Source organism: Podarcis cretensis (genome assembly GCF_951804945.1).
Source record: "Podarcis cretensis genome assembly, chromosome: 5".
Classification (NCBI taxonomy): Eukaryota; Metazoa; Chordata; class Lepidosauria; order Squamata; family Lacertidae; genus Podarcis; species Podarcis cretensis.
The window spans coordinates 61,774,840-61,802,673 of NC_137174.1; the positions used below are offsets into that span (position 1 = coordinate 61,774,840).

Consider the following 27,834-nt stretch of genomic DNA (forward strand, 5'->3'; position numbering starts at 1 on the left):
CATGGAGGAAGCCTAAAAGGCCATTAACTGTTAATAACTCATTCTTAAATTGCCCCCCTTAAAAATCTAATTGCCCCCCTGTGAGGTGTGTGCCCCATGTTGGGAACCAGGGGTTGGAAGGGTCCCAAGGGTAATCTAGTCCAACCTCCCACAATGCAGGAATCTCAACTAAAGCATCCATGACAGATGTTTATAGTGTAAACTATAGCAGCTCCCTAGTGTACATTAACCTGCTCACCTTCCCTCCAAACATAAAAAGGGAACATAGTGGCACCTGCTAGGGCTTATCAGTTGTCTCAGTTTGGCTTGCAATGCCACTTTCCTCAAACCGTGCACATCCACTCCACACCTGACATCTTATGTTGAAACCACAGCATTTCCCTTGAAACTACTGCTAAAATGGAGGTTCTCAGCTAGGGAGACCAGCATATTTATAGTACAAACAGATCAGATACAAAAACTGACATGCTGTGTTGTTGTTTTTACAAAGATTATTTTCACTCCATTTATGTGCTATTAAAAAAACAGTGCATGCACACATATAATCTGTTTTACTGGATTTTATAGATCAGGCTTGTAAGGCGCTGAATACAGTCTTGCCCTCATTTACCAGCACATACATTCTTCCAGATTCTTGCATTTTACACACAGTAAAATACTCCATACCTCTACCTCATAAGAGATGGCTGGGAACTAGGCCCAGAATGGTCGCATTACAAGTTAAATGGCAGCAAACCTGTATTTGCCACTATATGTACATAAAGCAAGGTGCTGTGGTCAATTGTTACTCCCTCACACACACCGACAAATGTAATGCCGATGATCAATACAAACACATGCTTATAGCCTCCAACATATTTAATATTTTTATATGAACACATACAAAATGTAATAGATGAAGCACTTTCAAGTTCTTTCTTGTAGGGTGAATGGTTTCAGTTCGTTCCTTTTTTAAAGTTCAAGCAAACAAAGTAGCACCCCCAGCCTTCCATTTAATTCAGGGACATGGGTTAGTTATGCTAAGCAGTTTTTTATTTTCTAAACAAATAATACTGGATTCACTCTTCATGCTGCAACTAGATGTTTATAGTGAGGCAACTGATTTAAATAAAAGCCACCACCACAATCATCTCAAGTATTCAGTTTCTTTATTCTAAAAAAAGGAGGGAAGACCAGTGTTAACTGACATAAAAAAAGAAAACTCTCCTGCTGTTTAATAGAATGATTTCCCTCTGTGTTTGCCATTAGACACAAATTGTGTGGCTTCCACAGCTGGCTCAGCCTCCTTTTTCTGTCATTCATCATTTAGTGATTCCGCCTTCTCATCCTCATCTTTCAGCTGCTGGCGAGAGAACTCCTCAAACATGAGGTCACTAAGAAAAGATAAAGTCTGCTTTCAAAATTGCATTCTTCTTAATATTTGGATACCTCTGCATTGTGAAGCTCTATTTTTCTTTGGAACGTTTAGACTAGCACACAGTCAGTTTACACTTTACATAATTTTCACACAACACAAAAATCATAGCTGTCAAGCGTCCCTTATTTGGAGGGACAGTCCCTTATCCCAGCGCCATGTCCCGCTGCTGTCCCTTATTGATGGATGTCCCTTAAATTTCCCGGGTTTCAAAGCAGCTCCTTTCCCTCCCTCCCTGCTGGCCAGGGAGGAGGGAGGCTCCAACTGTGTTGCTTGGCTGCCCGGCCTGCCCTCCTCCAGCCTCCTCTCACCAGCCTCGGCCCCCAGGAGCCCCTCCCCACCGGGACTGGTGAGAGCCTCCGGCCTTCCGCCATCCTCCTCCTCGCGGCCGCTGAACTGAGCGTCTCTGCCTGGGGCCTCCGCTCTGCCCGTCACCGCCACTCGCACTCCCGCTAGGCCGTACTGCGGCCAAAGGACCCGAATGAGATGGGCAGCCTGGCATGGTCTATGAATTGATGAGGAGCCTTGAGAGGAGAGTGAGGGCAACCATAGGGAAAGCAGTTCAGAGAGAGGAGGAAGAGGAGGAGGCGGAGGCGTGGGCAGGTGTTCCAAGGGCTACAAGGGAAGGACCGCAAGCGCTTCTCCCATAGATTTGTAGTGGTAGACTAGCATAGATGGTCTGATCTGTGGGTTTACTTCGGGCACTATTTCCCCCCTCCCCCTTCCTCCCGCCCCACCTGATGGAATTGAGAGCTGCAGATGAAGCACAAGAGAAAAGATACAGAACTGCAGCAGCATCTTCGTAGCTTGGACTTCGTTTTGCGCGAAAAGTGGTTGCTGCTTGTAGTTATTTAATTGCAGTGTTTCACCGGCTGGTGTCTTGAGCAGCAACCTCTGGAAACGAAGGGCTAAAAACTGGCGCTGCTCTCCAAAATTATTTGGTTCCTTTTAACTGGTTGACTAAAATCCCTTATTTTGGCTGCTGGTCCCTTATTTTCAAGGCTGCTGGTCCCTTATTTTCAAATCTGTAAGTTGACAGCTATGACAAAAATGCACTTTAGCATCTCTTGCAGTATTCATTTATTTAGATTTTTAAGACTGCCCTTCATCCAATAAGATCCCAGGGCAGAGCACTAATAGCAGAATCAAATCGAACAGCACTTGCCACTATATGTAGTATGTAGCATAACAAAATGATTAAACCATGCAACCATTCAGCAGCAGACATAAGAATGCCCACATCAAAGCTTAAACATGTCCCACAATTGCCTGTGTAAAAAGGTTTCTCATTCTTGGCTCAGCTTCAGTAAGGTTGCTGCATCATTTCCTCACAATAAGCCATTCTCTGGAGCTTAGACAGAAGTTTAGCAGGTCATCCCACTGAACTAACAGTCCAATTCCATGCATATTTCCCCTATATGTAAATCCCATTAGATTTCATGGAGCACATTCTAAGGAACATAATGTTTGTATAGACTTTTTACAGTCCAGTTCTATGCAATGTGATATAATTTTGCTATTAGACTGCAATTTAATACATGCTTACTTGTGAGTAGGTCCTATTTACAGGTACACATATGTAGGATTCCAGCTATATAATATCTATCAACATCTTGTGAGACAATAGCTGCAAATACTTCACTCTGCTATATCACACAGCTGTAGCTTCTCAGTGTTTGTATGCCTTAAAATGCAGAAAGCTCTGAGCTGAATCCAGCCATGAAACAGAATCAATTTCCACTGTCCTCATGCTGCAACTTTAATAAAGTTTGTTTATGAACAAAGTCATTGCTCATGAAGGAATAAGGATTTCAGGGCAGAGTTGGCTAGAAATATAATGAAACAATACTTACTTTTCTTTTCCTGTAGTCATTGGTACGCATTGAGAAGAAAAGCGGGAGAAAGGCTTAACTAAATACGTTGTCTTGATTTTGATTCCTTAAAGTAGTTGGCAAATATTGTAAAGTCCATTTGAAGGGGAAAGTGTAAGTTACAGTGCCCTCCAGGTACAACTATGCAACAGGTGTGTGACCTGACAATAAGTCAGTGACCCAGGCTCCTCGGGCCATGCATAAAGCTTGGAAAGGAGAGATAACAATCTGTGCCTCTATGTGCACTGAGGTGAAAGGAGGAGAGAGAAAGAAAGAAAGTCCTAAGAATAAGCAAAGTTTCATTCTCTTCAATGGATTTTCATTGAACCACAAATTTATGGCAATCATGAAGAAGAGGAGGAGTTTGGATTTGATATCCCGCTTTATCACTACCCAAAGGAGTCTCAAAGCGGCTAACATTCTCCTTTCCCTTCCTGCCCGACAACAAACAGTCTGTGAGGTGAGTGGGGCTGAGAGACTTCAAAGAAGTGTGACTGGCCCAAGGTCACCCAGCAGCTGCATGTGGAGGAGCGGAGACACGAACCCGGTTCCCCAGATTACGAGACTACCGCTCTTAACCACTACACCACACTGGTGTAGTGTGTAGTGGTCTCAAAGCTTGTCCAGCTGCTCTCATTGCACCAAAATATTCCTTACCATCAACAAAAAAATCAAAAACCATATTTGGGCAATACCTTAATCACGCCAGCCAAAATATTACAAAACAAAGGTTCAGTTTAATCCTTGTGCTAGTTGATTTGTAGTAGACCTCAAAATTATTGTTTTATTAAACTTTGAACATTCCATTCTGTTTCTTTGAAGCAGGAGGTGTTATTGTGTGCATTGTACAGATGCAAACTGAAACCTAACTGACTTATCCAATATCATACCAAGTTTTGGTACTAACTGAGGAAAGTAATTCCAGAGGAAACATGAAACAAGTTAGGATTGCTCATATGACTGGATTCCAAATTGATTGATTGAAGTTTGAATTCCACCAGCTCTGTGATGCAATTAGAGCAGAGCTAGAGAATTGTTGGCTCTCCAAGTGCTGCTGAACTGTGCCTCCCATATCTTTGATCGTTAGCTGTGGCTGATGGGAGTTGGAGTCCAACCACATCTGGAGCATCAAAGGTTCCCTGCACCTGATTTTTCTTAATAAGAAAGTTATTGCAAGCATAATTGTGAGAGCACACATACACAAAAGATTTCAGGGTAGAGCAAGCCCCACTGAACTCAATGGGACTTTTGAGGAGACATGCATAGGATTGTGCTTCAAGAGCACAAGAACTTCTACTGGGAAATATGAAAGGAGAACCATCTAATAACATCCCTCTTTCTACACCATCTGAAAACACCCCTCCCTGTGATTAAAATCTCCCTTAGAGCTGCTTACCATTTCAATGGAAAAATAATCTTCTAGCTTTCAAAAAAGACTTAAGGGTATCATCAGAATATTATAAACAATGCCCCAAGCAAGGGCAATGATATCCTACTGACCTGTTGTGTTTACCTCCTCTCTCCTGGGGTGCATGAGACGGAAGGGCAGTTCCATGGCCACCTCACTGTGTAGAGAGAGGAAAGAAAGTACGATGATACCTACATAGCACCAAACAACCTTAGCAGTTCCCCACACTATTTGGTTTATCTAGTCATTAAAGGTAAAAGTAAAGGGACCCTGACCATTAGGTACAGTCACGGACGACTCTGGGGTTGCGGCACTCATCTCGCTTTATTGGCTGAGGGAGCCGGCGTACAGCTTCCGGGTCATGTGGCCAGCATGACTAAGCCTCTTCTGGCTAAACCAGAGCAGCGCACAGAAACACCATTTACCTTCCGGCCAGAGTGGTACCTATTTATCTATTTGCACTTTGACGTGCTTTTGAACTGCTAGGTTGGCAGGAGCAGGGACTGAGCAATGGGAGCTCACCCCGTTGCAGGGATTCAAACCGCTCACTTTCTGATCAGCAAGCCCTAGGTTCTGTGTTTTAGACCACAGCGCCACCCACGTCCCTTTATCCAGGGATTACCCAGATCTAAATCTATGGGGGGCTATTTAACTCAGAGTAGTCCTGCTGAAATTAATGAACATGACTAAGTTAGGTCCATTAATTCCAGTGGGTCTGCTCTGAATAAAGCTTAGTTCAGGCATAGGCAAACTCGGCACGCCAGATGTTTTGGAACTAGAACTCCCATCATCCCTAGCTAACGGGACCAGTGGTCAGGGATGATGGGAGTTGTAGTCCCAAAAACATATGGAGGGCCGAGTTTGCCTATGCCTGGCTTTGTTGAATGTTACCCTATACCTATAATCCCCCACAAGTATTTGGAAAATCAGCAAAGTGTTTCTTGTAAAGGCATAAGAGTCCAGGGTGCAGATGGGAAAGGCCCTGGGTCTATTTCTACCCCACCTTTCAATCAAATTGTTCCCAAGGTGATTGTTGCTAACACTTTTTTATTATGATTGCTTTCCTCCTGCTGCATTCTTTTGCTATTAATTGTTGATGTAGTTTATATTTTTATTTGAAAGCAGTGTGAATTTCACTATAGAAAGGTAAGATATAAATGCATTAAGTGAGTAAATAATGATAGAATACAAATACAATAATTAATGACCAGTGCCTGGTTTCTGTTACTACACAAGTGCTGACAATGGGTTAACAAACGAGAATACTTGTTATCCAGCTAAATTTTACGAAAACCACTATTAGCATGAAGGATTGAAAATAACTCTGCTCTTGCTAGTTTATTGGCAATTTCTTATACAGTAGGCAATTTGAAATGTTCCACCTTGACTGTCACTTTCACTTTTCCACACTGTCTGTAACCACTGAAGGGGCTGGCACTGCAGTTTTCGTTTATTACCCAAGAAACTCCCACCAGAAAATCGTGTCCTGTTGGGGAGGGCATGAAAGGCGAACACACTAAAGAAACTTGCCTAACAACACTAGAAGTCAATGATCTGGATGCTCAATAATCTGGACGCTCAATAAAAGGAAGTGAACAAAGGATGGGAATTCAGAGAAAAGGTATATTGTAGAAGTATTAGTGTTCACTCCTCTGTGAGTAAACATACCTCATACACAGAATATTGGGCCTAGTCCGTGGTGGAAGCTCATAGTTATTAAGCTAAGACTGTGAACACACTGTACCTTTAAAGCACATTTGAAGTGCATTCTTTCCCTCAAAGAATTCTGGGCACTGTTGTCTAACTCTCACAGAGTTACAATTCCTAGCAACCCTTAAACAAAGTGCCCAGAATTCTCGGGGGTGGCAGCAGCTAAGAATGTGCTTTAAAAGGTATAATGTATAATAAGAGTAAAAAGAGAAGATCCATTTTCAGATAAGCCTAGCAATATAATCAAATGTTGCAAGAGCAATGGGGGGGGGGACAGAGAAAATCTTACAGATTTACCTGGAAATGAAATCTCCCAGCAGGCTAAGATATAATCAAATAAAATAAAAACAATCAAAGCTTACAAAATTCCACAGCAAAGTCAGACATATTTCATATCCTCTTCATACAGAATGTAGCTCAGAATTATCCATGCTTGCAATGCATTATCCCATTCCACATCATTCAAGTATTCCTTCTTCATTTGGCTTGGCAGCATCTACTTACTTTTAATGAAGAACATGTTGATTTCTGCTCTCTTTCACTGTGCAGCGAAGTGCTTGTCACGAGACAGGTGTTTACATTCCACAGTCAGTTGCTGTTGGGTTTTCCCACAGGAAAGGGAGACTGGATGTGACGTACACTGGTTTCCTGTTTTTCTCAGTTCTCTCCGTGCTTTTGAGGAGAGAGGATGCTTTCTCTGCTCCGGCAGAGGCAAGATGTTTTTCTGTAATCTACCAGCTTTGAAGTGTAAATAAAGTAATATAGAGTATGTGGCACGTACTCCTCATCATTCCGCTGTGCTTGGGACACTGCAATTCAACATTCCTGGTTATCGGGCCCAGAAGAAAACGCAGTCGTCTTGAGAATGGAATTTAGAATTCGAATCAGAATGCCGGCAAAAGGATCAGAATGCAGAGGGACGGATCGGACGATATCTCTGCGCGTCAGGATGATTGATGAGAGGTATGTTGCTCATGCTCCGGGCAGCCTGCCAGCTCCTAATTAATGGCTTTATGGCTGGACTTTGAACTTTTAGAGCCGTTTGCCGGGCACAGGCAAAGGCTCAAAGGCACAAGCTCCTAGGCTTGGGGGAAACCGAAAGTACCTTTTAAAAGTGCCTTTGGAATGAGGTTTGAGGCAGCAGAGACGCAGCTTGTATAAAGCAGCTTGATTTAAAGCAGCAGAGATGACGCAGAAGGCTAATGCCAGAGTCATGATGGCTAGCTGCAGAAGGCTGGCTGATGCAAGTGGGGAATCTGATGCCAATCAGCCACATGCTCAGCTCAGAGTAGCCTGTGATACTGCCATGATTCAGAATGAAGCAGACCGCCAGGGTGATAGCTGCATGGGAAAGGGGGAGTCTTCACAGACGTCATCCCAAAGTGCAGTGGAACCACCAGATGGCGCCAAAGCTTTGAAGGCAGTGAAATGCTACTCGTGTGGACGTCTAGGCCATATGAAGAGGGAATGCAGATATCCCAGGGCCAAGACAGAGCAGCGCAGCGGAAGCTCATCGCGTGGAAAAGGCCAGAGCAAAGGCAAAGGTCCGGTGTCCAGGACAACGCAGCACAAGGCAATGGTCTCACGCTTCACTCCAAAAGTTGCAAAGGTCCAGAAGACGTCTAGATCTTTCTTCGTTGTTGATTCGGCTGCAACGCACCACATGTGCAACGATAAGCGACTGTTCATGTCTTTTACACCGCAGGAAGGTGCGATTCACCAGGCGGATGACCACACAATCCCCAGTAAAGGCTACGGAACTGTTGTTCTTCACAATTTGGACTTATCGATAAAAGATGTGCTTTACGTACCGGATGCCAAACATAATCTGCTCAGCGTTGGACAGCTGAATGAGCAGAAAATTGACGTTTCCATTAAGAACAAAAGGTGCATCATCACAAAGAAAAATGATTATGTATTGCATGCTGAATATGTTGATCGTTTGTATGTTTTATATTATGATGATGTTGTGCAGGATGACACTTGTTGCATTGCAGGTTCTAACAAAAGTTTGCATGCAGAATGTATTCATGATTTTCATCGAAAATTTGGTCATTTGAATTTTGAGGCAGTATCTAAAATGCCTGCCTTGGTTGAAGGTATGACTATTAAACCCTGCAGGTACCACATGAAGTGCAAGGCATGCGCAGCAAACAAGGTGAAAATGGCTGCGAAAGGTAAGGTGTCTAGTAGGCAAGCTACAGAACCATACCAGGTTGTTCATGCTGATTTGGTTGGACCACTAGCGCCCTCTTTGGGTGGAAACAGGTACTTCATGGTTCTCATTGATGCATTTTCCAGGTATATTTATGTGTACAATCTCAAGCAGAAATCAGAGGCTTTTCCAAGGTTCAAGGAATTCTGTGCTTGGTTGGAAAATGTGCATGGTAAGAAGATAAAAATTCTTTTCACTGATCGCGGGGGGAATTCACTTCTCAGCAGTTTGAAGCTTTTCTGTCTGAGAAAGGAATTCAACACAATTTGTCTAGTCCTCGCTCGCCATGGCAGAATGGACTTTGCGAGAGGGCAAATCAAACATTGCTTCAAGGGTTAAAAACCTTGCTGCATGATGCAAATCTTCCAGAGAGTTATTGGGCTGAATCTCTCTCGTGTTTTGTTTACAGTTATAATCGCAGGTTGTCTTCAGCGATTGGTTGTACCCCCTATGAGAAGATGTTTGGCAAAAAGCCATACATCAAACACATGAAAATTTTTAGTTCTGACATGTGGGTTCACTCACCACAAAACTCCAAGTTAGACAAGCGTGGTTTGCATGGTATCTTTCTAGGTTATCAGAAAGGTTCTTACAGAATAATGATGACTGACTCTAAGACAATTAAGCTCACAAGAAGTGTTGAGTACAATGCCAAGTGGGGGGAGAATGTGGGAATTTTCCAATGTTATCCTGATGACAGTGATGAGACTGAGGATAGTCAACAGCAAAAGCAGCCGCAACAACCCACACCCACTGATGAAGGTTCTGATTCTGAGTCTGAAACTGAATCGGGTGATTCAGAGGATTTCAAGAGTGCAAAAGCCTCTATGCGACCCTCTGAAAGCTCTGATCAAGAATTGGAGGAACCATTGTTCACAATAGGTCACTTTTCTCCTAAGAAGGAAGAGGAGAGCGTTGAAGACCTAAGACTAATTCGTAGGTCACAGAGAGCCACAAAAGGCAGACCTCCAAAGAGATTTGCTGATGAGTTTGCCAAGATAGCAGTAACAGCTGTTAAAAGCTCCAAGAAGGTATTTGAACCTTCAAGTTTCCAAGAAATCCAGGATTTGGATTCAAAGGAAGCTGAGCCATGGTTAAACGCCATGAAGGCTGAGCTTGATTCCTTAGAAAGGAACAAAACATGGGAACTTGTTCCAGTAGTTCCAGGAATGAAACTGCTTGGAAGCAAATGGGTCTTCAAAGCGAAGACTGATCAAAATGGCAAGATAGTCAGACACAAAGCCAGATTGGTAGCCAGAGGTTTTGCACAGGTACCAGGTGAAGACTATCACGAGACCTACTCACCCACAGTGAGGTATGAGAGCATTAGGCTTATGCTCAAGCTAGCTGCAGAGGAGAATTTACACATTAGTCACCACGATGTGAATACAGCTTTTCTGTACGGATCTCTAAGTGAATCTCTTTATATGCTTCCACCTGATGGCGTACAGGTAAAACAGGGATTTGTTTGTGCTCTGAAGAAGTCCCTTTATGGTCTCAAACAAAGTGCACGGTGTTGGCACACAAAACTCACTGAAGTATTGTTTTCTCTAGGTTTTAAGCAAGGGAAAGCTGATCCATGTGTATTTGTCAAAGAGGAGGGGCAAAAGAAACTGTATTGTTTGTTTTATGTTGATGATCTTTTATTCTTTTGGGATGATGTCACAATGTACAATAACGCCCTAGCTCAACTGAAAGAACACTTTGACGTGAAAGATCTTGGTGAGGTAAACAACTACCTATCTCTGGAAATAGAGAGAGATCAAGATTGTAACATTCTAGTACACCAGTCACGGAAAATTGCTGATGTGTTAAGCAAACTAAACCTGATGGATGCTAACCCTGTAGACACACCGATGACAACAGGTTATCAGGTAGATGACACTGAAGAAGCATTTTCTGACACTACACTGTACAGAAGTGTGCTAGGCAAGCTAAACTTCATTGCCAGATGTTCAAGACCAGACATTGCTGTTAGCTGTAATTTGCTAAGCAGACAAGTCAACAATCCTACTGTTAAGGATTGGAAAGCTCTGAAACGCATAGCGCGCTATTTGAAAGGCACTATGCATTACAGACTGAGATTTAACAATCAGAAGTCTGGTGGTCTTGAGATATTTGCAGATGCAAGTTTTGGAAGTGACACTACAGACAGAAAAAGCACGTCTGGAGTTTGCTACATGTACAATCAGGGTCTATTTGATTGGTCATGCAAGAAGCAAACAACAGTTAGCTTAAGTACTTGTGAAGCTGAACTGAATGCACTGTCTTATTCACTCAAAGATTGTGAATGGTTGTTACAATTGTGCAAAGACATGAAAATTCCTGTCAAATGTCCAATCCAGGTTTACCAGGACAACAAAGCATGTTTGGCTTTGCTGAATTCTGAAGGTTGTAAGCAAAGCACGAAGCACTTGCAATTGAAGGTGCAACATGCTAGGGAACGTATTCAGAAGGGACTCGTAACGGTGTCCTATATGCCAGGTAATGAAATTCCTGCTGATGTATTGTCCAAGATTGTATCAAGGGATCAACACTGTACCTATGTGCAGAAGTTGGGTTTGTACTGATATTGTACGAACACGCTGCCTAGTGATGTTCACAGAAAGGGGGAGGATGTTGGTTTCTGCTCTCTTTCACTGTGCAGCGAAGTGCTTGTCACGAGACAGGTGTTTACATTCCACAGTCAGTTGCTGTTGGGTTTTCCCACAGGAAAGGGAGACTGGATGTGACGTACACTGGTTTCCTGTTTTTCTCAGTTCTCTCCGTGCTTTTGAGGAGAGAGGATGCTTCCTCTGCTCCGGCAGAGGCAAGATGTTTTTCTGTAATCTACCAGCTTTGAAGTGTAAATAAAGTAATATAGAGTATGTGGCACGTACTCCTCATCATTCCGCTGTGCTTGGGACACTGCAATTTCAACAGAACATTCATACAAATATTCACCATTTTACAAGATAGCTAATTTATTAAGCATGGAACCAATGTGTTAGAATTGGCTATACAGTGGTACCTTGGTTTGCAACTGCTTTGGATTACAACTGTTTTGGATTACAACTACGTCAAACCCGGAAGTGTGTGCCCCTTTTTTTGGATTACAACCAATTTTTGGGGGGAGGCCCCATTGGCGAAAGAGCTCCTTAGGTTACAACCTGTTTTGGTTTACAACCAGACCTCTGGAACGAATTATGGTTGTAAACGAAGGTACCACTGTATAATCTAAAGTAATGAGGATGCCGCATCCTCATTTTGTTGCCATGACTCATCTTACTCTAACAAAACAAAAGCACTTATTACAAAAACTTTTAATATATAAAAAAATAAAAAAAAAATGTCCAGTAGCACCTTAAAGGTAAATGTAAAGGGACCCCTGACCATTAGGTCCAGTCGTGGCCGATGCTGGGGTTGTGGGCGCTCATCCCGCTTTATTGGCCTAGGGAGCCAGTGTACAGCTTCCGGGTCATGTGGCCAGCATGACTAAGCCACTTCTGGCGAACCAGAGCAGCGCACGGAAATGCTGTTTACCTTCCCGCTGGAGCAGTACCTAGTTATCTACTTGCACTTTGACGTGCTTTCGAACTGCTAGGTTGGGAGGAGCAGGGACTGAGCAACGGGAGCTCACCCCGTTGCGGGGATTCGAACCGCTGATCTTCTGATCGGCAAGCCCTAGGCTCTGTGGTTTAACCCACAGCACCACCCGCGTCCCTTAGTAGCACCTTAGAGACCAACTAAGTTTGTTCTTGGTATAAGCTTTCGTGTGCATGCACACTTCTTCAGATACCTGCACACGAAAACTTATACCAAGAACAAACTTAGGTGGTTCCTAAGGTGCTACTGGACACTTTTTTATTTTTTTTATATATTTCAACTGCATCAGACCAACATGGCTGCCTACCTGAATCTAAAAACTTTTAACTACAGGATACTGAAAACCTCTCTTACCCTGAGACAGTGAGCTTCACCTTTATCTTGTAAGCAACCAGGATCCCCAGAACTGTCTTGTCTAGCCCATCTTTAATACTATTGGGGATAAAAAGAGTAGGATTATGACATGCAATTGAAGCAACTTACTGTCCAACAGGAAGGAGGATCCTCCCAGGGCTGTTACACTAATTGAGAAGGTTCCAAGGCAAGATGAATCCTAGGGTGAATTCAACTAAGCATACAGGAAGCTTCTGCACTTACATTTCTTGCTTAACACAGCAATAGAAGATATCCTATTTCCATATTCCACAGGCTGTATACATGCAACATTTTATTCCAGAATCAGTGGGGATTGAGTAATTTTTTTTTTTTATGTAGTCCACAAACAATTTAGATCTAATTTTTTGACCATGAAAAGTACTTCTGAGGAAACTGGCTTCATTTTGAAAATAAACATTTATTTTGCATTACCCTGCTGTGTGTCCATTTGAAAATGGATGTAGTCGGTACCAATGACGGTACCCAATGATGTTGCGGTCATATGAAGAAGAGGTTGGATTTGATATCCCGCTTTATCACTATCCGAAGGAGTCTCAAAGCGGCTAACATTCTCCTTTCCCTTCCTCCCCCACAACAAACACTCTGTGAGGTGAGTGGGGCTGAGAGACTTCAAAGAAGTGTGACTAGCCCAAAGTCACCCAGCAGCTGCATGTGGAGGAGCGGAGACACGAACCCGGTTCCCCAGATTACGAGTCTACCACTCTTAACCACTACACCACACTGGCTCTCCAAGTGATATGCCAAGATCATAATCATCAAGTCCTTCTTCCTTCATTTGTGGCACGTTTAGGGAGGAAAAGGTGTGGGTAACTTAAGGAAGGGGAAGATTTTCAAATGCATATCAAGGTAGCATACTCAGGATCTAGAATTAATCTAGATGGAAAGCAGCATCTTGAGGATGAGCATGAATGAATCCAGACTGAGGGGGGAAACCTACAGTTTTCTGCTGCAAATGGGTTACCGGTATATGTCTATACATATTCAACTCACATTGTACTAGAAGCCAAGTTGGTGTCTTCATCTTTTAGCTTCCCATCCAGGGCTATGCCTAGTTTTACTCGATTGTTTGACAGCAAAGGCAGAACTGTTATAGTCTTTGAGATGATGCAGTTGGGCTGTATCTTTTCCCTGGAATACACATTGCAGGGGATTAAATAGAATACAAGTTTAATTCTGGAACAGAAAAATAGCTGGCCAAAATTCAACCTTCCAACTTCAGTAGGATCCAGATGAGGGGGCACAAAACATGAGACCACAGTTGAAGAAGGGAGGGGGGGGGAAAATATATATCAGAGCAGAAAGATGCAAAGTTAGACCTCTGTCAGAGAGAAATCAGGAAGCAACACAATGTATAGGTGTGAATTTCTATGTTCTAGTGAGGTAGGCAGCTAAAGGGAATGTAACAGAAGGGGAAACTGGCAGAACAGCTTAGGATGTACTCACTCTGCCTCTTCCAGAGCTACTGTCTTGGTGTAGAAATCACTGGAGTACAGGACCACATTGGCAACTTGTTCCACTGAGGAGGGAACGAGATGGGAAATTAACAACTGGAAAACCAAGAGGGTCTAGCCTATTTCTCATAATTCTTCTGAGCATTCTGAAGGAAGTTGTCACTTCTCTTTATGCCTCTGTTCACCTCTACTCTCTTGTTTGTGGCATGATATACAAAATTATGGACTGGTAGTAATTTTGCTGGCAGAGTGCAGGGAAACATGCTTCCAAGGCAATAGCAATAGCAGTTCTTGCAAAACTAAGCGGAGATCCTTTCACACTGAAAGTGCTGGGTTATCCCAACCCCACCATCACTGCCTGTTATTATATTATGGACCCCTCTAGATTGCTGATTTGTTGCAGGTGTGTTCTGCCACATATTCTTGACAAAATACTGTAATAGTACATTAGCGGTGATTTGATTCTGCTTTAGTTTGTTTAGTGATGCTTCCCTAGTGCTGTCAGTGGGGCTGTAGTGCAACAAAAGCAGGACAAAAAGAAACCAGAACATCTGTGGCATAAAAAGTTACAGGATATCAGGAGGAAGTTATGAGATATACACTGATTGGAAATGGAGCAGTGTGACGATGACCCCCCCCCCCAATGTTGCAGGTGCAAACCATATTGAAAGTGGAATTATGTGTGACTCCCTCAATAGCATTGTGGGCATAAATAATCACGGATGCTCAATCCTTCTACCCTGCTATTCCCTGATAACAAACATCTCATGGCATTATGGGAAAAATTAGCATTTTACCTGACACACTGATCTTCTTAACCACCTTATCAGAATTGTTGATCACAGTCACCGTAACAGGGATTGCCTCACCATGGTAAAAGACCTGGAACAATTGGACTGACTTAGCAGGAGGGTTCATCTGGTCTACATAATACATCTTTCATCTTCTATGCATTTGCATGGTCAGCCTCTTGGGCCTTGTTTATATCTACTGAGAGTCAGCAGAAGGCTTTAATATACTAGACATCCAAAGGCTGATCCATACAATACATTTAAAGCATATCCCATGAATGTTTAAAGCAGATGGTTTTCCCCCTCAAAGAGTCCAGGGAAATGTTGTTTCTCCCCAAGAACTACAATTATCAGCACCCTTAAACTGCAGTTCCCAGGAGTCTTTAGGGGAAGCCATGTGCTTTAAATGTGCACTGGATGTCCTTTAAATGTATGCTGTGGATCTGTCCCCAGTTTCTCCCAAGAAGAACTGTTGTTGCAAATAGTTCCAAAGCCCTTGAGCAGTGGTCTCTTAAATAGGAGATCAAATAACTCAGAGATGTAAAATGCACACTTTTTAAAAGCCAGAGCATTAATTTCCAAATGCAAGACCAGCTCACCTCTTTGCTGAGGCATGCCTTCAGGTGCAATGGTTTCTTTGACAGGAAAAAATGCCAGCTGGTCTCTGCATGAGGCTGGGGTCCTGGCACTTCTGGAGCATACTGGACTTTGCGGATCAGCAGGCGTGCGGAATTCCTAAGGGGAGAAAAACAGGTTTGTTTCTGTGCTGAACTGCTGGCGGTGGCGAGCAGTTGTGGAAGCAGCAGTGCCAAGCTGTGAAATAGGGATGAAAGAGGTAGCACCAAGGGCAGTGACAGAAGGTCTTTACTGCCATTACAAGTCATCCTTGGTAAAGCAGCAATAGGGTGCAGGGAGTGGTACACAAAGTAAGTAGCCGTTCCTCTTCTCCCCCTGCCCAGATATTCAGAGCAGGCTGTTAATTAAACATAGCTCCTTATTCAGCTGCTCCATTTCCCCCATTTTCCATCCAACATCTGTCCAACAAAATGTCACCTCTTGAGAACCTTCTCTTCCACATTTTCTGTCGAGAACGCTTTGACCTCAAAATCCACCCCACAGCACTGCAAGAAAAGACGGAGTGACAGGTTATGGCTGTTGGGCTTGAGTATATTAAGCATCAGCATGTAAATGAACCCATCCAATAGCCAATTTAAGAGTCAAACTATGTGTTACATTAGCTATGTAGCTGTGCTTTTAAGAGCAGTTAAACAAACAAACCATCAAATTACCATTGTGGGAATCTCGGTAATGTCCGGACATATGGCAGCCCTAGTGGTGGTAGTGGTAGGGGTAAAGGTAAAGGTAAAGGGACCCCTGACCATTAGGTCCAATCGTGACCGACTCTGGGGTTGCGCGCTCATCTCGCTTTATAGGCCGTGGGAGCTGGCGTTTGGCCGCAGACAGCTTCTGGGTCATGTGGCTAGCATGACTAAGCCGCTTCTGGCGAACCAGAGCAGCACACGGAAACGCCGTTTACCTTCCCGCCGGAGTGGTCCCTATTTCTCTACTTGCACTTTGACGTGCTTTTGAACTGCTAGGTTGGCAGGAGCAGGGACCGAGCAACGAGAGCTCACCCTGTCATGGGGATTCGAACCGCCGACCTTCTGATTGGCAAGTCCTAGGCTCTGTGGCTTAACCCACAGTGCCACCTGCATAGGGGTAGGGTGCTTTAACTCTCTGCACCCTAGTATGGCCCCAGTCCATGTCAGGGGCCCCACACTTTCAATTTGCACAGGAAGAAAAGCTTCCTATGCATCTGCCATGGGTCATATGCACAGACCTTTTCAATACAGGTGCACATTCATTGAGAAATCCCAACACCATTTCTGCCTAAAGCAGGAAACATACCATTGGGCCTTAACTGGAAGGAGATAGGATGCATTTTAAAATGGGTATGCTCACTTGGTTTTTATAAACTTGGACTCCACCTGAGCACATCACAGAGTACCTTCACATGAGCTTGTTTTGTTGGGCCTGGGAAGGTGAGAAGCAAACCAAACACAGAGAAAAGGCCCTTGCTTAGCTATGCTTTCCTAGGGTGACCCATAATATTATCTAATACCATACACAAACTTTCACACGACATGTTCCTTTCCAGTATTGCCTGATATTTTTTGTTAAGAGAGTGTTGCAAAAGTTATTGTCTTCCTTGTTATTTGTGTCTATTTCTGTGGGACCAGCTGTGTCCAACATCCACTTGGAAAACAGTTCCCCTGAAACAAACTTCCACTAGGGAGCATCATGTCACCTCATCAGCAGTGAGAAAACATGGGAGCAGATGCTAATTCTTGGATTTTACTTTCTTAGTATATATATATATATACAATCCTGTTTCCACAGTTCTCACCTTCTCGACATCCTTGGGATGCTGCAAGCATACTGAGCAAGGTAGATAGTCTGGAATCTGTAAGGGTGAGGAAGACAAAAGACACTGGACACAGGTCATTCAACTGCATGCTACAGTTAGTTTAGCTGCTACAGAAGTTTAGTTCTTGAGGCATGGCCACATTCTCCACTGTCCGAAGCAGCAGGCAGTCTGCCTCTGAATGCCATTTGCTGGGAATCAAAAGTTGGGAAAGTGCTTTTGCGCTCAGGTCTTGCTTTCAGGCTTCCAGTGGGCACCAGGTAGGCCATTACACTAGAAGAGGATGCTGGACTAGATGGGCCTTTGGCCTGATCCTGCAGGGATCTTCTTACATTCTTAAGGTGCTGCAAAGCACACTGCCTTAGGTAAGATGAGAGACCCAGCCGAAGGTCAAACCTTACTCAAACCACCTCCTGTATTCTGCCCACCTCATGTATTCTGCTGCTAGATATGAAGCAAAGAGTTGATATGGGGGGGGGGGGATGAATGTATGGAGACACCTAAAGTGAAAATATGCTGTAAAGCCACTTTCTAACCACTTTCCTTTTTTTTCTTTTTCACTTAATTTATTTATTATTAATGTTGTAATACATATATGAAATCTTTACATATTGATACATATACATTATATTCGTAAATTCACATTTTCACATTTCATTATGTAACAACATTTATCCATTTCTTATTTCTTACCCTGTGTCTTCCCTCCACCCATGCGTGACTTCCTTGTTATTATTTTGTGACTTTATTATTGAGGTTGTAATTTTGTATCTTAATAATTAAACATTCAATCTTATATATCTGCTTAGCTTAATTTAACTTAACTTTGTGAAATCAGTCTATACATATCAATAAATTCTTGTTGGAGCGTCTTTTGGTCATGTATTTCTTCTACACATTTCCATTCCTGTTTGAGATTTTGATTAGCTTGCATTCTAATTGTTGCCGTCATTTTTGCTAATTCAATCATTTCAAAAGATTTAATATTTCTAACCACTTTCCTATCAAATTGTCAAGTCACAGAACTGAGAGGAGTCCCGCAGAATACTTACTGTTAACACAAAAGGATGTGCGTTTTTACCCAGTTTATTCAGTAGGCATTCCTGCAAGCTGGAGAGCGGTCTCTGTTTTTCTAGCGATGGGTATACCTGTACCATGCAAAAATAGAGGTCCTTCCGGAAAGTCAGGCCCATTATATCAATATCTTCTTGCCCATACCGAAAAGCACAAGTGAGTGTCACATACACTAGGAAGAAGACACAACGAATGTTAAAAAACACTGTGCTAAACCAACTAGGGGTATCATCTGCTCACATGGAAAGTCTGTGCTTAAAGGTCTGAGAGTGGACACCTGCAAGCTGAGGGCCTGGGACAAAGCTCAAGGTTAAACAAGCTCACTTTATGTCTGTCTCAGCTAGCAAAAGACAGTCAGAAGAAGCTGGGTTCATTTGGTGGCTGTGGTTTTCCACTGCTCTCTTGGGGAGTGCAAGGTGCTGGGGTCAGTAAGCTTTTCGGGCCAGTGGGCACACTTGAAAACCAGCTAAAGTATTGTGGGCACAACACACACATGCTGCAGCCAGGAACAATTTGCAATCTGTTATACTGGCTGCAATACAATGCCTCTTTCAAGCCTGATTTTAATAAAGATTCTGTCAGCATGCATCTAGGAGCAAACAGAAGATTGTATAAAATGGACATGTGAATGCATTTGGCACCAATTACTGTGGTTATACTAACATTTGGGACTAGAGGAATTACGTATATATCTGGTCCAATGACATAACTCTTATACACCTCTGAAAACATGCTTGGTAACCAAAGGGGCCTTTTCTTTTCCTGAGTGGAGTTTATTTGTGTAAATCTAGAGACATTTTAATTTTAAAGCTGGATATTAATACTTAAATCTCTAAAACACCAGTTAAGTCATCTGACCTTTTTTATCCTTGACAATATCAGGATCAACCAACACCACACCATCTGTATTGAGAAAGCACAGAAAGGAGCCACTCTGGGACACTGAATACTCAATCTTTAAAAAAAGAAGTGTAAAAAAGATTTTAAAAACTTGAAATCACGCTGGGCTTACCCACAGGTTCCACCTCATCTACATGGTCAATGAAATCTCGCTTGCCTATGTAGATCGTAACCTGGAAGGCAAGGAAACTCATGATTGGACAAGGCCGCTTCATAGCTCAACTTACGGATGTGATTCTGTTGTAAACCAATGCCAAGCAAAAAGTGCACCTTCAGGGCAGACAAGACTACTCAAACCTCTTGATGCATCAGGACTCAGAAATGTAATAGAAGTAGAGTGTCCGGATGCATTGTACAAAACAAAATACCATATTTTTCCGTCTATAGGACGCCCCCATGTATAAGACCCCCCCCCCATTTTTGCGGGCTCAATTTTAGGAAAATGAGGGGAGATGGCCCAAAGTTGTTGAGCCTCCCCCCCCCCACGCAGCTGCGGGTAGGAAACACCCCCTGGATTGTTTCCCTTGCGCAGTGGCACCGGGGGAAGTTGTGCTCCCGGGAGCGCAACCTCCCCAGATGCCACCATGTGTGGGAAGCGACGCAGGGAACGCCCATCGCACGCAGCAGCATCAGGGAAATTTGCACTCCCCCGAGAGCGCAACCTCCCCCGATGCCATCGCACGTGGGAAACAACCCAGGAAGCATCCGCCGCAACCTTTCCCAATGCCGCCACCGCTCGCAGGAAATGACCCAGGGAGTGCCCGCCGGGCGCAGCATTGGGGAAGTTGCGCTCCCCCCAACGAGCTGGCTGGCGGTGTGGCGCTTCTCCTCCCCTCCCCCATGCCACTATCTGTGTATTGGATGACCCCAGTTTTTTGACGTGATTTTTGAGTCAAAGAACCTCGTCCAATACACAGAAAAATACGGTATTTAAAATTAAGAATCAGTGTCCAGGAAAACATGGTTAAAAATACAGATTTGTAAGATGTTCATTACTATCTCCACAAATTACTTGAGGGAGAGCATTTCAGAGGATGGGTGCTTCCACCAAGAAGGCCTACTTCCATGCTCTCACCTAGTGACAATCTGCTGGTTGTGGAATGACCAGTAGGTTCTTCTTGGAATAAATTAAAGAATGGCTTGGTCTGTACTGGCTTGGTATCAGAGATTGTCTTGGTCTGACAAGGGGGATGAGGAAGCCTCCATTGGTGCCAATGGGCTCTTCCTGCTGCTGCCACCAAACCTCCCCTTGATGCACACTGAATTCTGAATGAAAATCCCCCATGCTTACTATTTAATATTTTTTTACAACTCTGGTGTGCTTCCAAGCTTAGCATCTGTAGGGGAAACCTACACGGAAGACATTTTGTAGCTTGAGGAAATAGGTATCAGTTTGTACGATTCTTCCTCCCTGCTTATTGGTACCTTGGCGCTTGGTTTGATTTGTGGTTTGGACTCCAGGGATAAGTAGCAGCAGAATGGGGGAGAGTCTCTTGAGGTTTAGCTGCTGGCTGAGGGCTTGCAGGTAGCAGTGTGCTGGAAGGCTGATTATGCTGACCAGGTATATTGGCCTAACTTACCAGGTGGGAGGAATTGAGCTATTAGGCCAGGCCGCATGAGGCCACTAAGGGCCTGGAGTATATATACCTCTCAGATGGGTCTGACCCTTCAGCTTCAGTCTAGGCTCTAATCAAGAGGGTGTTGTGTATTGGCCAACCGGAGTCTCTCTGTTCTCAAACTCTGGAGCTCCTGATAACAGAAGTATACCATCTGGTTCTTGCTGTGTTGTTTTGCTTAAAGACTGCTTTGTTTGTGCTGTCTCTTTAATAGGAGCACCGAGGTTCCCTCCATTTGTGTTGCTGTTTGCCAGGGGTGGCCAAAGTCACTTTGGTAAAACATACCCTGTGATGGGGTGACGTGATGAGGCTCTGCAAAGCTTTACCACCAGGGGGGGGGGTATGTCAAACTCTACAAGTGTGTCTGCAACACCTCCCTCTTGCTGTATTGGGGAGAAAGAGGTTTATGGAGAGCTTTGCCACTGGCCTGCCTCCATCCCTAGCAATGGAGGGAGGCCAATGGCAATGCTGTGCAGCAGAATGTTCTGCTGTCACTGAAGCCTTCCTTACCTGGATTGCTTCTCTGGCGGCAACAAAATTGGTGGGGCACCATGTCTTGTGTTTCTGCCACCTGAGGTGCCTGCTTCACCCTGCCTAATGGGTGAACCGGCTCTGGATATTGTCATTGAATCCCAAAAGTGCCCTTGCATTTGGCAAGGCAGCATCACATGTACTTTTGTCTCCTAGAAAGAAGCACTTCTGTATCAGAAGCTTACCACTGAAACAACACACTGCTTCCAGTCCAAACCATTTGTCATGCTAAATACTCACAGCTTTGTCATGAGAGGTCTTCTTGTAGACATGAGTCTTAAAAGGCATAACATTCTTCAAAGAAATTTCAGAAACAGAGACCATCTTTGGAGTGTCGGGGCAACTCATCAATACGGTTACGTGACCTGGTAAGAAGGAATGTTTTTTGCATCAAGGGATCATTAGATAAGTGACACACAGCTATAAGACAAGCTGAGGATGGTTTGAAAGCATACTGAGAGCATGCAGAAAATCTTAGTAACCTTGTGTGGAGCATTCAACAGTGGCCCAGGAGTCAAAATAGCATGTAGAGCAGATGTGGCTGGCCTTTCTTGGCCTGAGGGTCACATTTACTTGTGGCATGTCATGCCACCCCACCTCATTCTTGTACACATACTTGCATGCACACAATTCCCTCTCTGCTCCTTGGATGAGTAAGCAGATCATCGGAAGGAGGCAATTTGTAAACCCATCATGATGCTGGGCTCCACCAACCTCAACCTTCGTGTGTGTGTGTGTGTGTGTGTGTGTGTGTGTGTGTGTAAAGGCACTCATATAGCCCTGTATTAAAGGTTCAAGCTTGAGATTTGAGTGGAGCTGTTGAAATGTTAATATTGGCTGCTGCCAGACCTTGGTTGCTTCCAGACTATCACTATTTTGCAGGATGGATTCAATAAAGCCGGCAAATGTAGGTTTGTGCCATTAAACCCATTAAAAAATATATATATTTTCCAGTAAGGCACGTGACAGGTGGCCAACCAAATGTCCTTTCTGTGGTGTATTCCTGATGAATTGTGCTCATGAGGGTATTTGGGTGGTTATACACAATCCCACTTTCAATACTGGCTGCATTTGCAAATGTTTTGCAGAAAAACTGGAGAAACATTGAAAAGCAACTTTCAAAGGAGAATGATGTGTGGACAGTCCTGTACAAATCCATTACTAATGCGCTATTATTGCATCAATGACATGTTGCAGAATACGCCCACAGCTCCCCCCACCCCAAAGTCTGCAGGGGCTGGTAGAAATGCACTTGAATGTGTGGAATGGCAATTGAATAATGGAGAGTTGTAGAACCTCTGCGACAAGAAATCTTAATAACTACTCAATAAGCAGGTAATGTGGAAGCAACGTTAAAAATTCAGTTATCTTGCAGCACTTATGTTCTGCTCCAATACCATATGAGCACTGTCTGTTTATAGTCTACACTACAGTGATAGCCCAGTTTGCAGAAGGGCTGGAGATTGCCTATGACCCTTGTGCCGCCGCTTGGCACCAAGGGAACTAACTGCAGTGGTCAGGATGGAATACTGGAGCCAGGAGCTGCTGTTTTCGCTATTGGCTAGCAATGGTTTGTCTAACAGCTATTCCTCCTTAATGAGAGCTATTTCTTGAGAGATGTCATCAGGCTGGCTCAACAATTATGCTCCAATTAAGGTCCAATTATGATGTAGAAAAACTAATTAAGCAATTCTGAACACATTATCTTTCAGTTACAATTCTATTAATTACAATTCTGATATGATTGCATAATCTTTATTAGCATACAACTGATTAACCAAACAGTGTTACTGTCATAGCAATAAGAAATTGTGTTCACTTTTAAAATGCATTTACCGTATTTTTCGCTCCATAAGACGCACCTGACCATAAGACGCACATAGTTTTTAGAGGAGGAAAACAAGAAAAAATATTCTAAACGAAACAGTGGATGTATGATTTCTTGGGTGCAGGCTGTAGTCATGGACATGCTATGTGATCTGATGGTGATTTTGGGGTGACCCAATAGAAAAATCCTGAGGATCCATGGGCTTTTACCTCCCCTCTCCCTGGCAGCCTCCGCTAGCATCCCTTATCTCTCTCCCGATCCCACCGATCAGCTGCTTCCTTTCAACACTCCCTTCCCTCTTGTTTGCCTTAGTGTCTTTTCCTTAGCTGGAGCAGTTTTTTGCTCCTCCTTTTCTTCTAATTTCTCTCCTCATTGATTTAGTCTTCCTGTTTCCGCTCTTTGCATGTTTGCTGTCTTTGCCTCCCCCCTCCCAGGCAGCCTCCTTTATTGCTAGCATCCCTTATCTCCCTCCCCAATTGCTTGCTGATTAGTGGCTTTGTTTCCACACCCACTTCCCTCTTTAAAAAAAAAAAAAGCATGATCTGCTTTTTGCCCCTGGGCAATTCGGCTCCAGGGACCACACGTTCACTCCATAAGATGCACAGACATTTCCCCTCACTTTTTAGGAAGAAAAAAGTGCGTCTTATGGAGCGAAAAATACGGTACATGCTTATCTCATACCTGCCCCGTATATATTCTTTATTGGATTTAAAAGCTTAGATAATATTATAAAAGATACTCTTTTTGAAAAAGTGAAGTACGATTTATAGAATACGTTAATTCCCACCCCTTGTGTCAATGCCGTACATTCAGTAAGGGGGCGGGGCGGGGAGAACCATTAGTACCTGTATACATGTTGTCATTTTCCCTCTCTCTCCATCCCAAGATGGAAGCAATCTTGTTGGTTATCAAGGGCATGATCCTCAAGAAATGAAATGAGCTTCTCACCTTCTTTCCATCTGTCCAGGTGAGCCAGACAGGGGTATCTTTGTGGGGAGTCCTTTGCCCCTGACAGATTCTATTTTCACATTATCTTACAAATCAACTTCATCACAAGATTTCTTACAGAAGCATCCCATGCATGCTTCTTCTGAAGTAAAGGTACTTCCCAGATTACCTATTTAGAGCATTCATCCACATTTGTTTGCAGGGAGGTTAGAAGACATTGTGTCAAAGCAAGCGTTATCCCACACTTCACATGCATTTTCCCATCACTTTCCTTTTAGCAAATAAGTCCAACCTTCTGGGGAAACAGGACTGTTCCACAAGGCCTTCCAAGCAACTATAACAGCACAAACCTGAATTTGTCGGAATGTGGTTGAATGCAAATGGAAAATGGCGACAGCCTGGAAGCACCCCAAGTCTCAATGGGTTCACTGGAGATGAGCATTACTCGCACCAGAGAAATCAAGAGTAGGACATTTACATTGCTTACTTAGAAATAGCCCACCAAATTCAATGGAGGCATTCTTAGGAATGCTGCCTTAGGCAGCAAATTTGCAACAACAAAAAAATATCATACCTGGTGGAATTCCAAATACCCCAGTGGTTGAAGGAAAGAGAAACTTCCAGGAGCAGTAAAATGAAGACCCAACCTAACCCAACATACAAAACAACATAATCCAGGCCGATAGAGCTTGCTTGGTCTTCTGTTCTCTAAGAAGGTGAAGCATTAGGCCCTTTAGAGGCCAGCGTGGCAATTTGTAGCGGATCTGGAAATGGGATTTTAGTGCTTAGGGAGCCAAGTTTCCAATAGCGAATCCAGAGCCAGAATGTTATACCTGGATTATCAGATTGGAAACTGGTTAGATCAGCGGTGCTGAGCATTATCTAAGGGACCTCAATTCTACAATGTCAAGCTTCCCGATTTCACAATGCACACAGACAACACACAGAAGATCTAGCAAGCAGGTTATTGAAAGCAGCTTTATTTTAAACCTCTTTATCTCTTCCTTACTAGGGCTGAAAATCATCCCAGCCTGCTAATGAGCTAAAGATAAGCACTTGTTTGTGCATTACCGATTCTGTAATAGTTATAGCATGCCTTTATAAAATGCAAGCACCTTATAGAACTGTATATGCCTCACTACCATCTCCCCAAACCAAAAATTCCCATTTTGTTTGTGTTTCTCGTTTTTCCAGTCTTAAATTCATTTATCCAAATTTCTGCAGCAGTTTGCTATGGGGAAAAAATGTGTATTCATGAAAATTCTTTGCATTTTTTGTGAATTTCTCCTAATAAACATATTTTTATGTTTATGTACATTTATGTACAAATTTATGCAAGCAATTCCCCCAGTGCAATATACCTTTGTATGTTATTTTCACACTTATTTTCATTTTTATGCACACTTGCCTATAATGCATGTATTTTTGTGGACAGTGTTTGATTGGAGAACTGCATCATAACATCTGGGCAAGTGTGAAATATGAGAGAAAGTAAAGCAGTGTGTTTGTGGGGACATCAGGGCAAGAACTATTATGTACCTCATGGCTGTGTTCTCCCTGTTCTAATATGACTAGAACAGTAAGAACATTTCTCCTTTACAACTCAATGGGTGCTATGGAGAGCAAAGTCAGGCTCCATGTGCTAAGCCTACAATACATTCCATTTCTTGTGTTTTGATAGGCTGTTACAGCAGAACGTGACAGAACCCAGGAACTGTTTTTAGTATATATTGGAAATGAATGTGGCACGTTTCTCTGCGAATAACTGATAGAGCATTTTGAATCACCTGCAGCCTCCTTGATATAGCTATCAGTTTGCCCACGCAACAGTGGATTTGGAAGCAAAGAACTGCTGCACATGTGCGGCACTGTCATTAGCTATGGGCCAGGGAGGGAGGCAGGGAGAAACAGAGAGCACATTCTGAAATACATCTTCTGCACGTGCATATTGGAGGCTGATGTGCACGTTAAGCTGAACTACAAAAAAAGATCTGGGTGTGCTCAGCACAGACAGCATTTCTTCCTCACCCCACATCATCTCATGTGGTCCCCGTTAACTGCCCCCTCTGGATGGTGTGTACAACCTCACAACCTGGTTAGAAATGCAATCTACTAATAACGGTCCAAATTTTCACTAAAAGAGGTTGCAGTGACATGTTTAATTTCTAATATTTATGACTGCTTGAGACAGTGTGAAGCATTCTGAGGAACAGAATGCACAGAAACTGTAAAAATATAATTCACTCTATTTGGGATTAGCTGAATAATAGCTAGCAACCCAAAAGTGATTGATAAGGAGGATGGCACATCTGAGAAGTACACGTTAAACTCACCAATGTTTAATCATTTTTTCGGTGGCTGGAGTAGTATTTTGTATTGCAAACAAATTGGAAGTGGCATTAATGTTCAAAGATTATTTTGAGATTATTTCGAAAAAGTCTTTCACTTTAAAAACCCCACCCCCCACATCATAAGGCTCACGACACTTCTATGGAAGGCAAAAATTACTTAACTCATGGCAAAAATGTATTAAGCCCGGGGATGTGGGGAGGGAAGCTCCTTCTAATTAGTGCAAACAACAAAATTTCCATAGGGAGGGAGCAATTTGACATATTCCTAAGCATTCAAGTTTGTGCAGACCTCAATTCTTCTGAGTTTTATTCCAAGGCTTGTTGCTGGTATTTAATAAAATTTATAATTCAATCATAATAAGGCTAAACAATAATACTGAACAATAAAATATGCTCAGTATCCCCTTCCAGTGTTTGGCTGCATCAATGTTTCTCTAAAATGAAAGCCGCAGCTCCTTAGTGAGGTGGTGTGTGGAGGCAGGACGTATAATCATAACTCTCCCTATGGAAGGTTGCATTGGGCCTCCATTTCACTAGGTCCTCAGTTTTGTAGCACAAGACTAACCCTGCCTAGTTTATTACATTACACCTCACCACTCCCACCTCTGCCTGCACCATTCTCCTCATTTGGAAACAATGCATAATCCTTAAGTAATCCTTCATCCCACTGATTCAGCACTAGGAACTGTCCTGGGTATTTGCTAGATCCCCAAGGTCAACTATGCAGAGTGCAGATGATAAAGGGCTGTAGCTCAGTGGTGGAGAACATGCCTTCCTTACAAAAGGTCAAAGGTTCAATTCCAGGCAACCCCAGCTAGAATTGAAAGAGCCCCCACCCAACCACATGAAACCCCCAAGTGCCACTACCAGTCAGTGAACAATAGCTAGATGGAGCAACGGTTTGAGGCAGCAATCTGTGTTGATGCTTTCTTAGCCAGGATATGCAATGTTAGATTTTTACTACATGAGGCGTCAAGGCACCAAACATACAGATTCCGTGGAAAGGAGGCAACTGCGGACATTTTGTTAAATCCATCTAACATTGTAACAGGTTTGTTGTCAGGGCTTGCATAGCTCTGTGCAATGCACTTTGCAAACCCTGACAATCCACTGAGTACACGGGTCTTTCCAGGTGACTGCATCTTCACCTGCCCCACGCCTGACATCCTGGTGGGATTAAGCTCTCAGGCCCAAAGTTCCCACTCTTCCTCTAGCAGGAGGAAGACGGAACCCCCAACCTCAGCAGCGGCACGAAACATTGCACAAACGAGAAGGGGGGGGGATCCTCTTGCTAAATGGGGAAGACTGGCATTCTCTTTA

The 27,834-nt window shown here is 43.4% G+C and overlaps 1 protein-coding gene across 1 annotated transcript; it reads right to left on the reverse strand.

Annotated features, from left to right (window-relative positions):
* Positions 1-854: 854 nt before the first annotated feature.
* Positions 855-27,762, reverse strand: SAG (S-antigen visual arrestin). Its single transcript, XM_079976914.1, has 15 exons — positions 24,738-27,762; positions 21,628-21,752; positions 19,353-19,413; positions 19,199-19,243; positions 18,319-18,512; positions 17,249-17,305; positions 15,895-15,962; positions 15,441-15,576; positions 14,848-14,932; positions 14,043-14,115; positions 13,590-13,727; positions 12,558-12,635; positions 6,701-6,724; positions 4,786-4,850; positions 855-1,373 (listed from the first exon to the last, which is right to left on the reverse strand). Exons 2-15 carry the CDS (start codon positions 21,733-21,735, stop codon positions 1,336-1,338), a joined length of 1,170 nt encoding a protein of 389 aa, XP_079833040.1. The 5' UTR covers positions 21,736-21,752; positions 24,738-27,762; the 3' UTR covers positions 855-1,335.
* Between the last annotated feature and the right edge of the window lie 72 nt (positions 27,763-27,834).

Bases quoted from the DNA above. Each gene is read 5' to 3' on its own strand.
- SAG (XM_079976914.1), bottom strand. From the start codon at position 21,735: ATGAGTTGCCCCGACACTCCAAAGATGGTCTCTGTTTCTGAAATTTCT. The intron at 19,414-21,627 runs GTGAGTATTTAG...CTTGCCTTCCAG, and splicing joins AGACCTCTCATGACAAAGCT to GTTACGATCTACATAGGCAA. The intron at 15,577-15,894 runs GTGACATTTTGT...TTCTCCCCTTAG, and splicing joins GAAGAGAAGGTTCTCAAGAG to GAATTCCGCACGCCTGCTGA.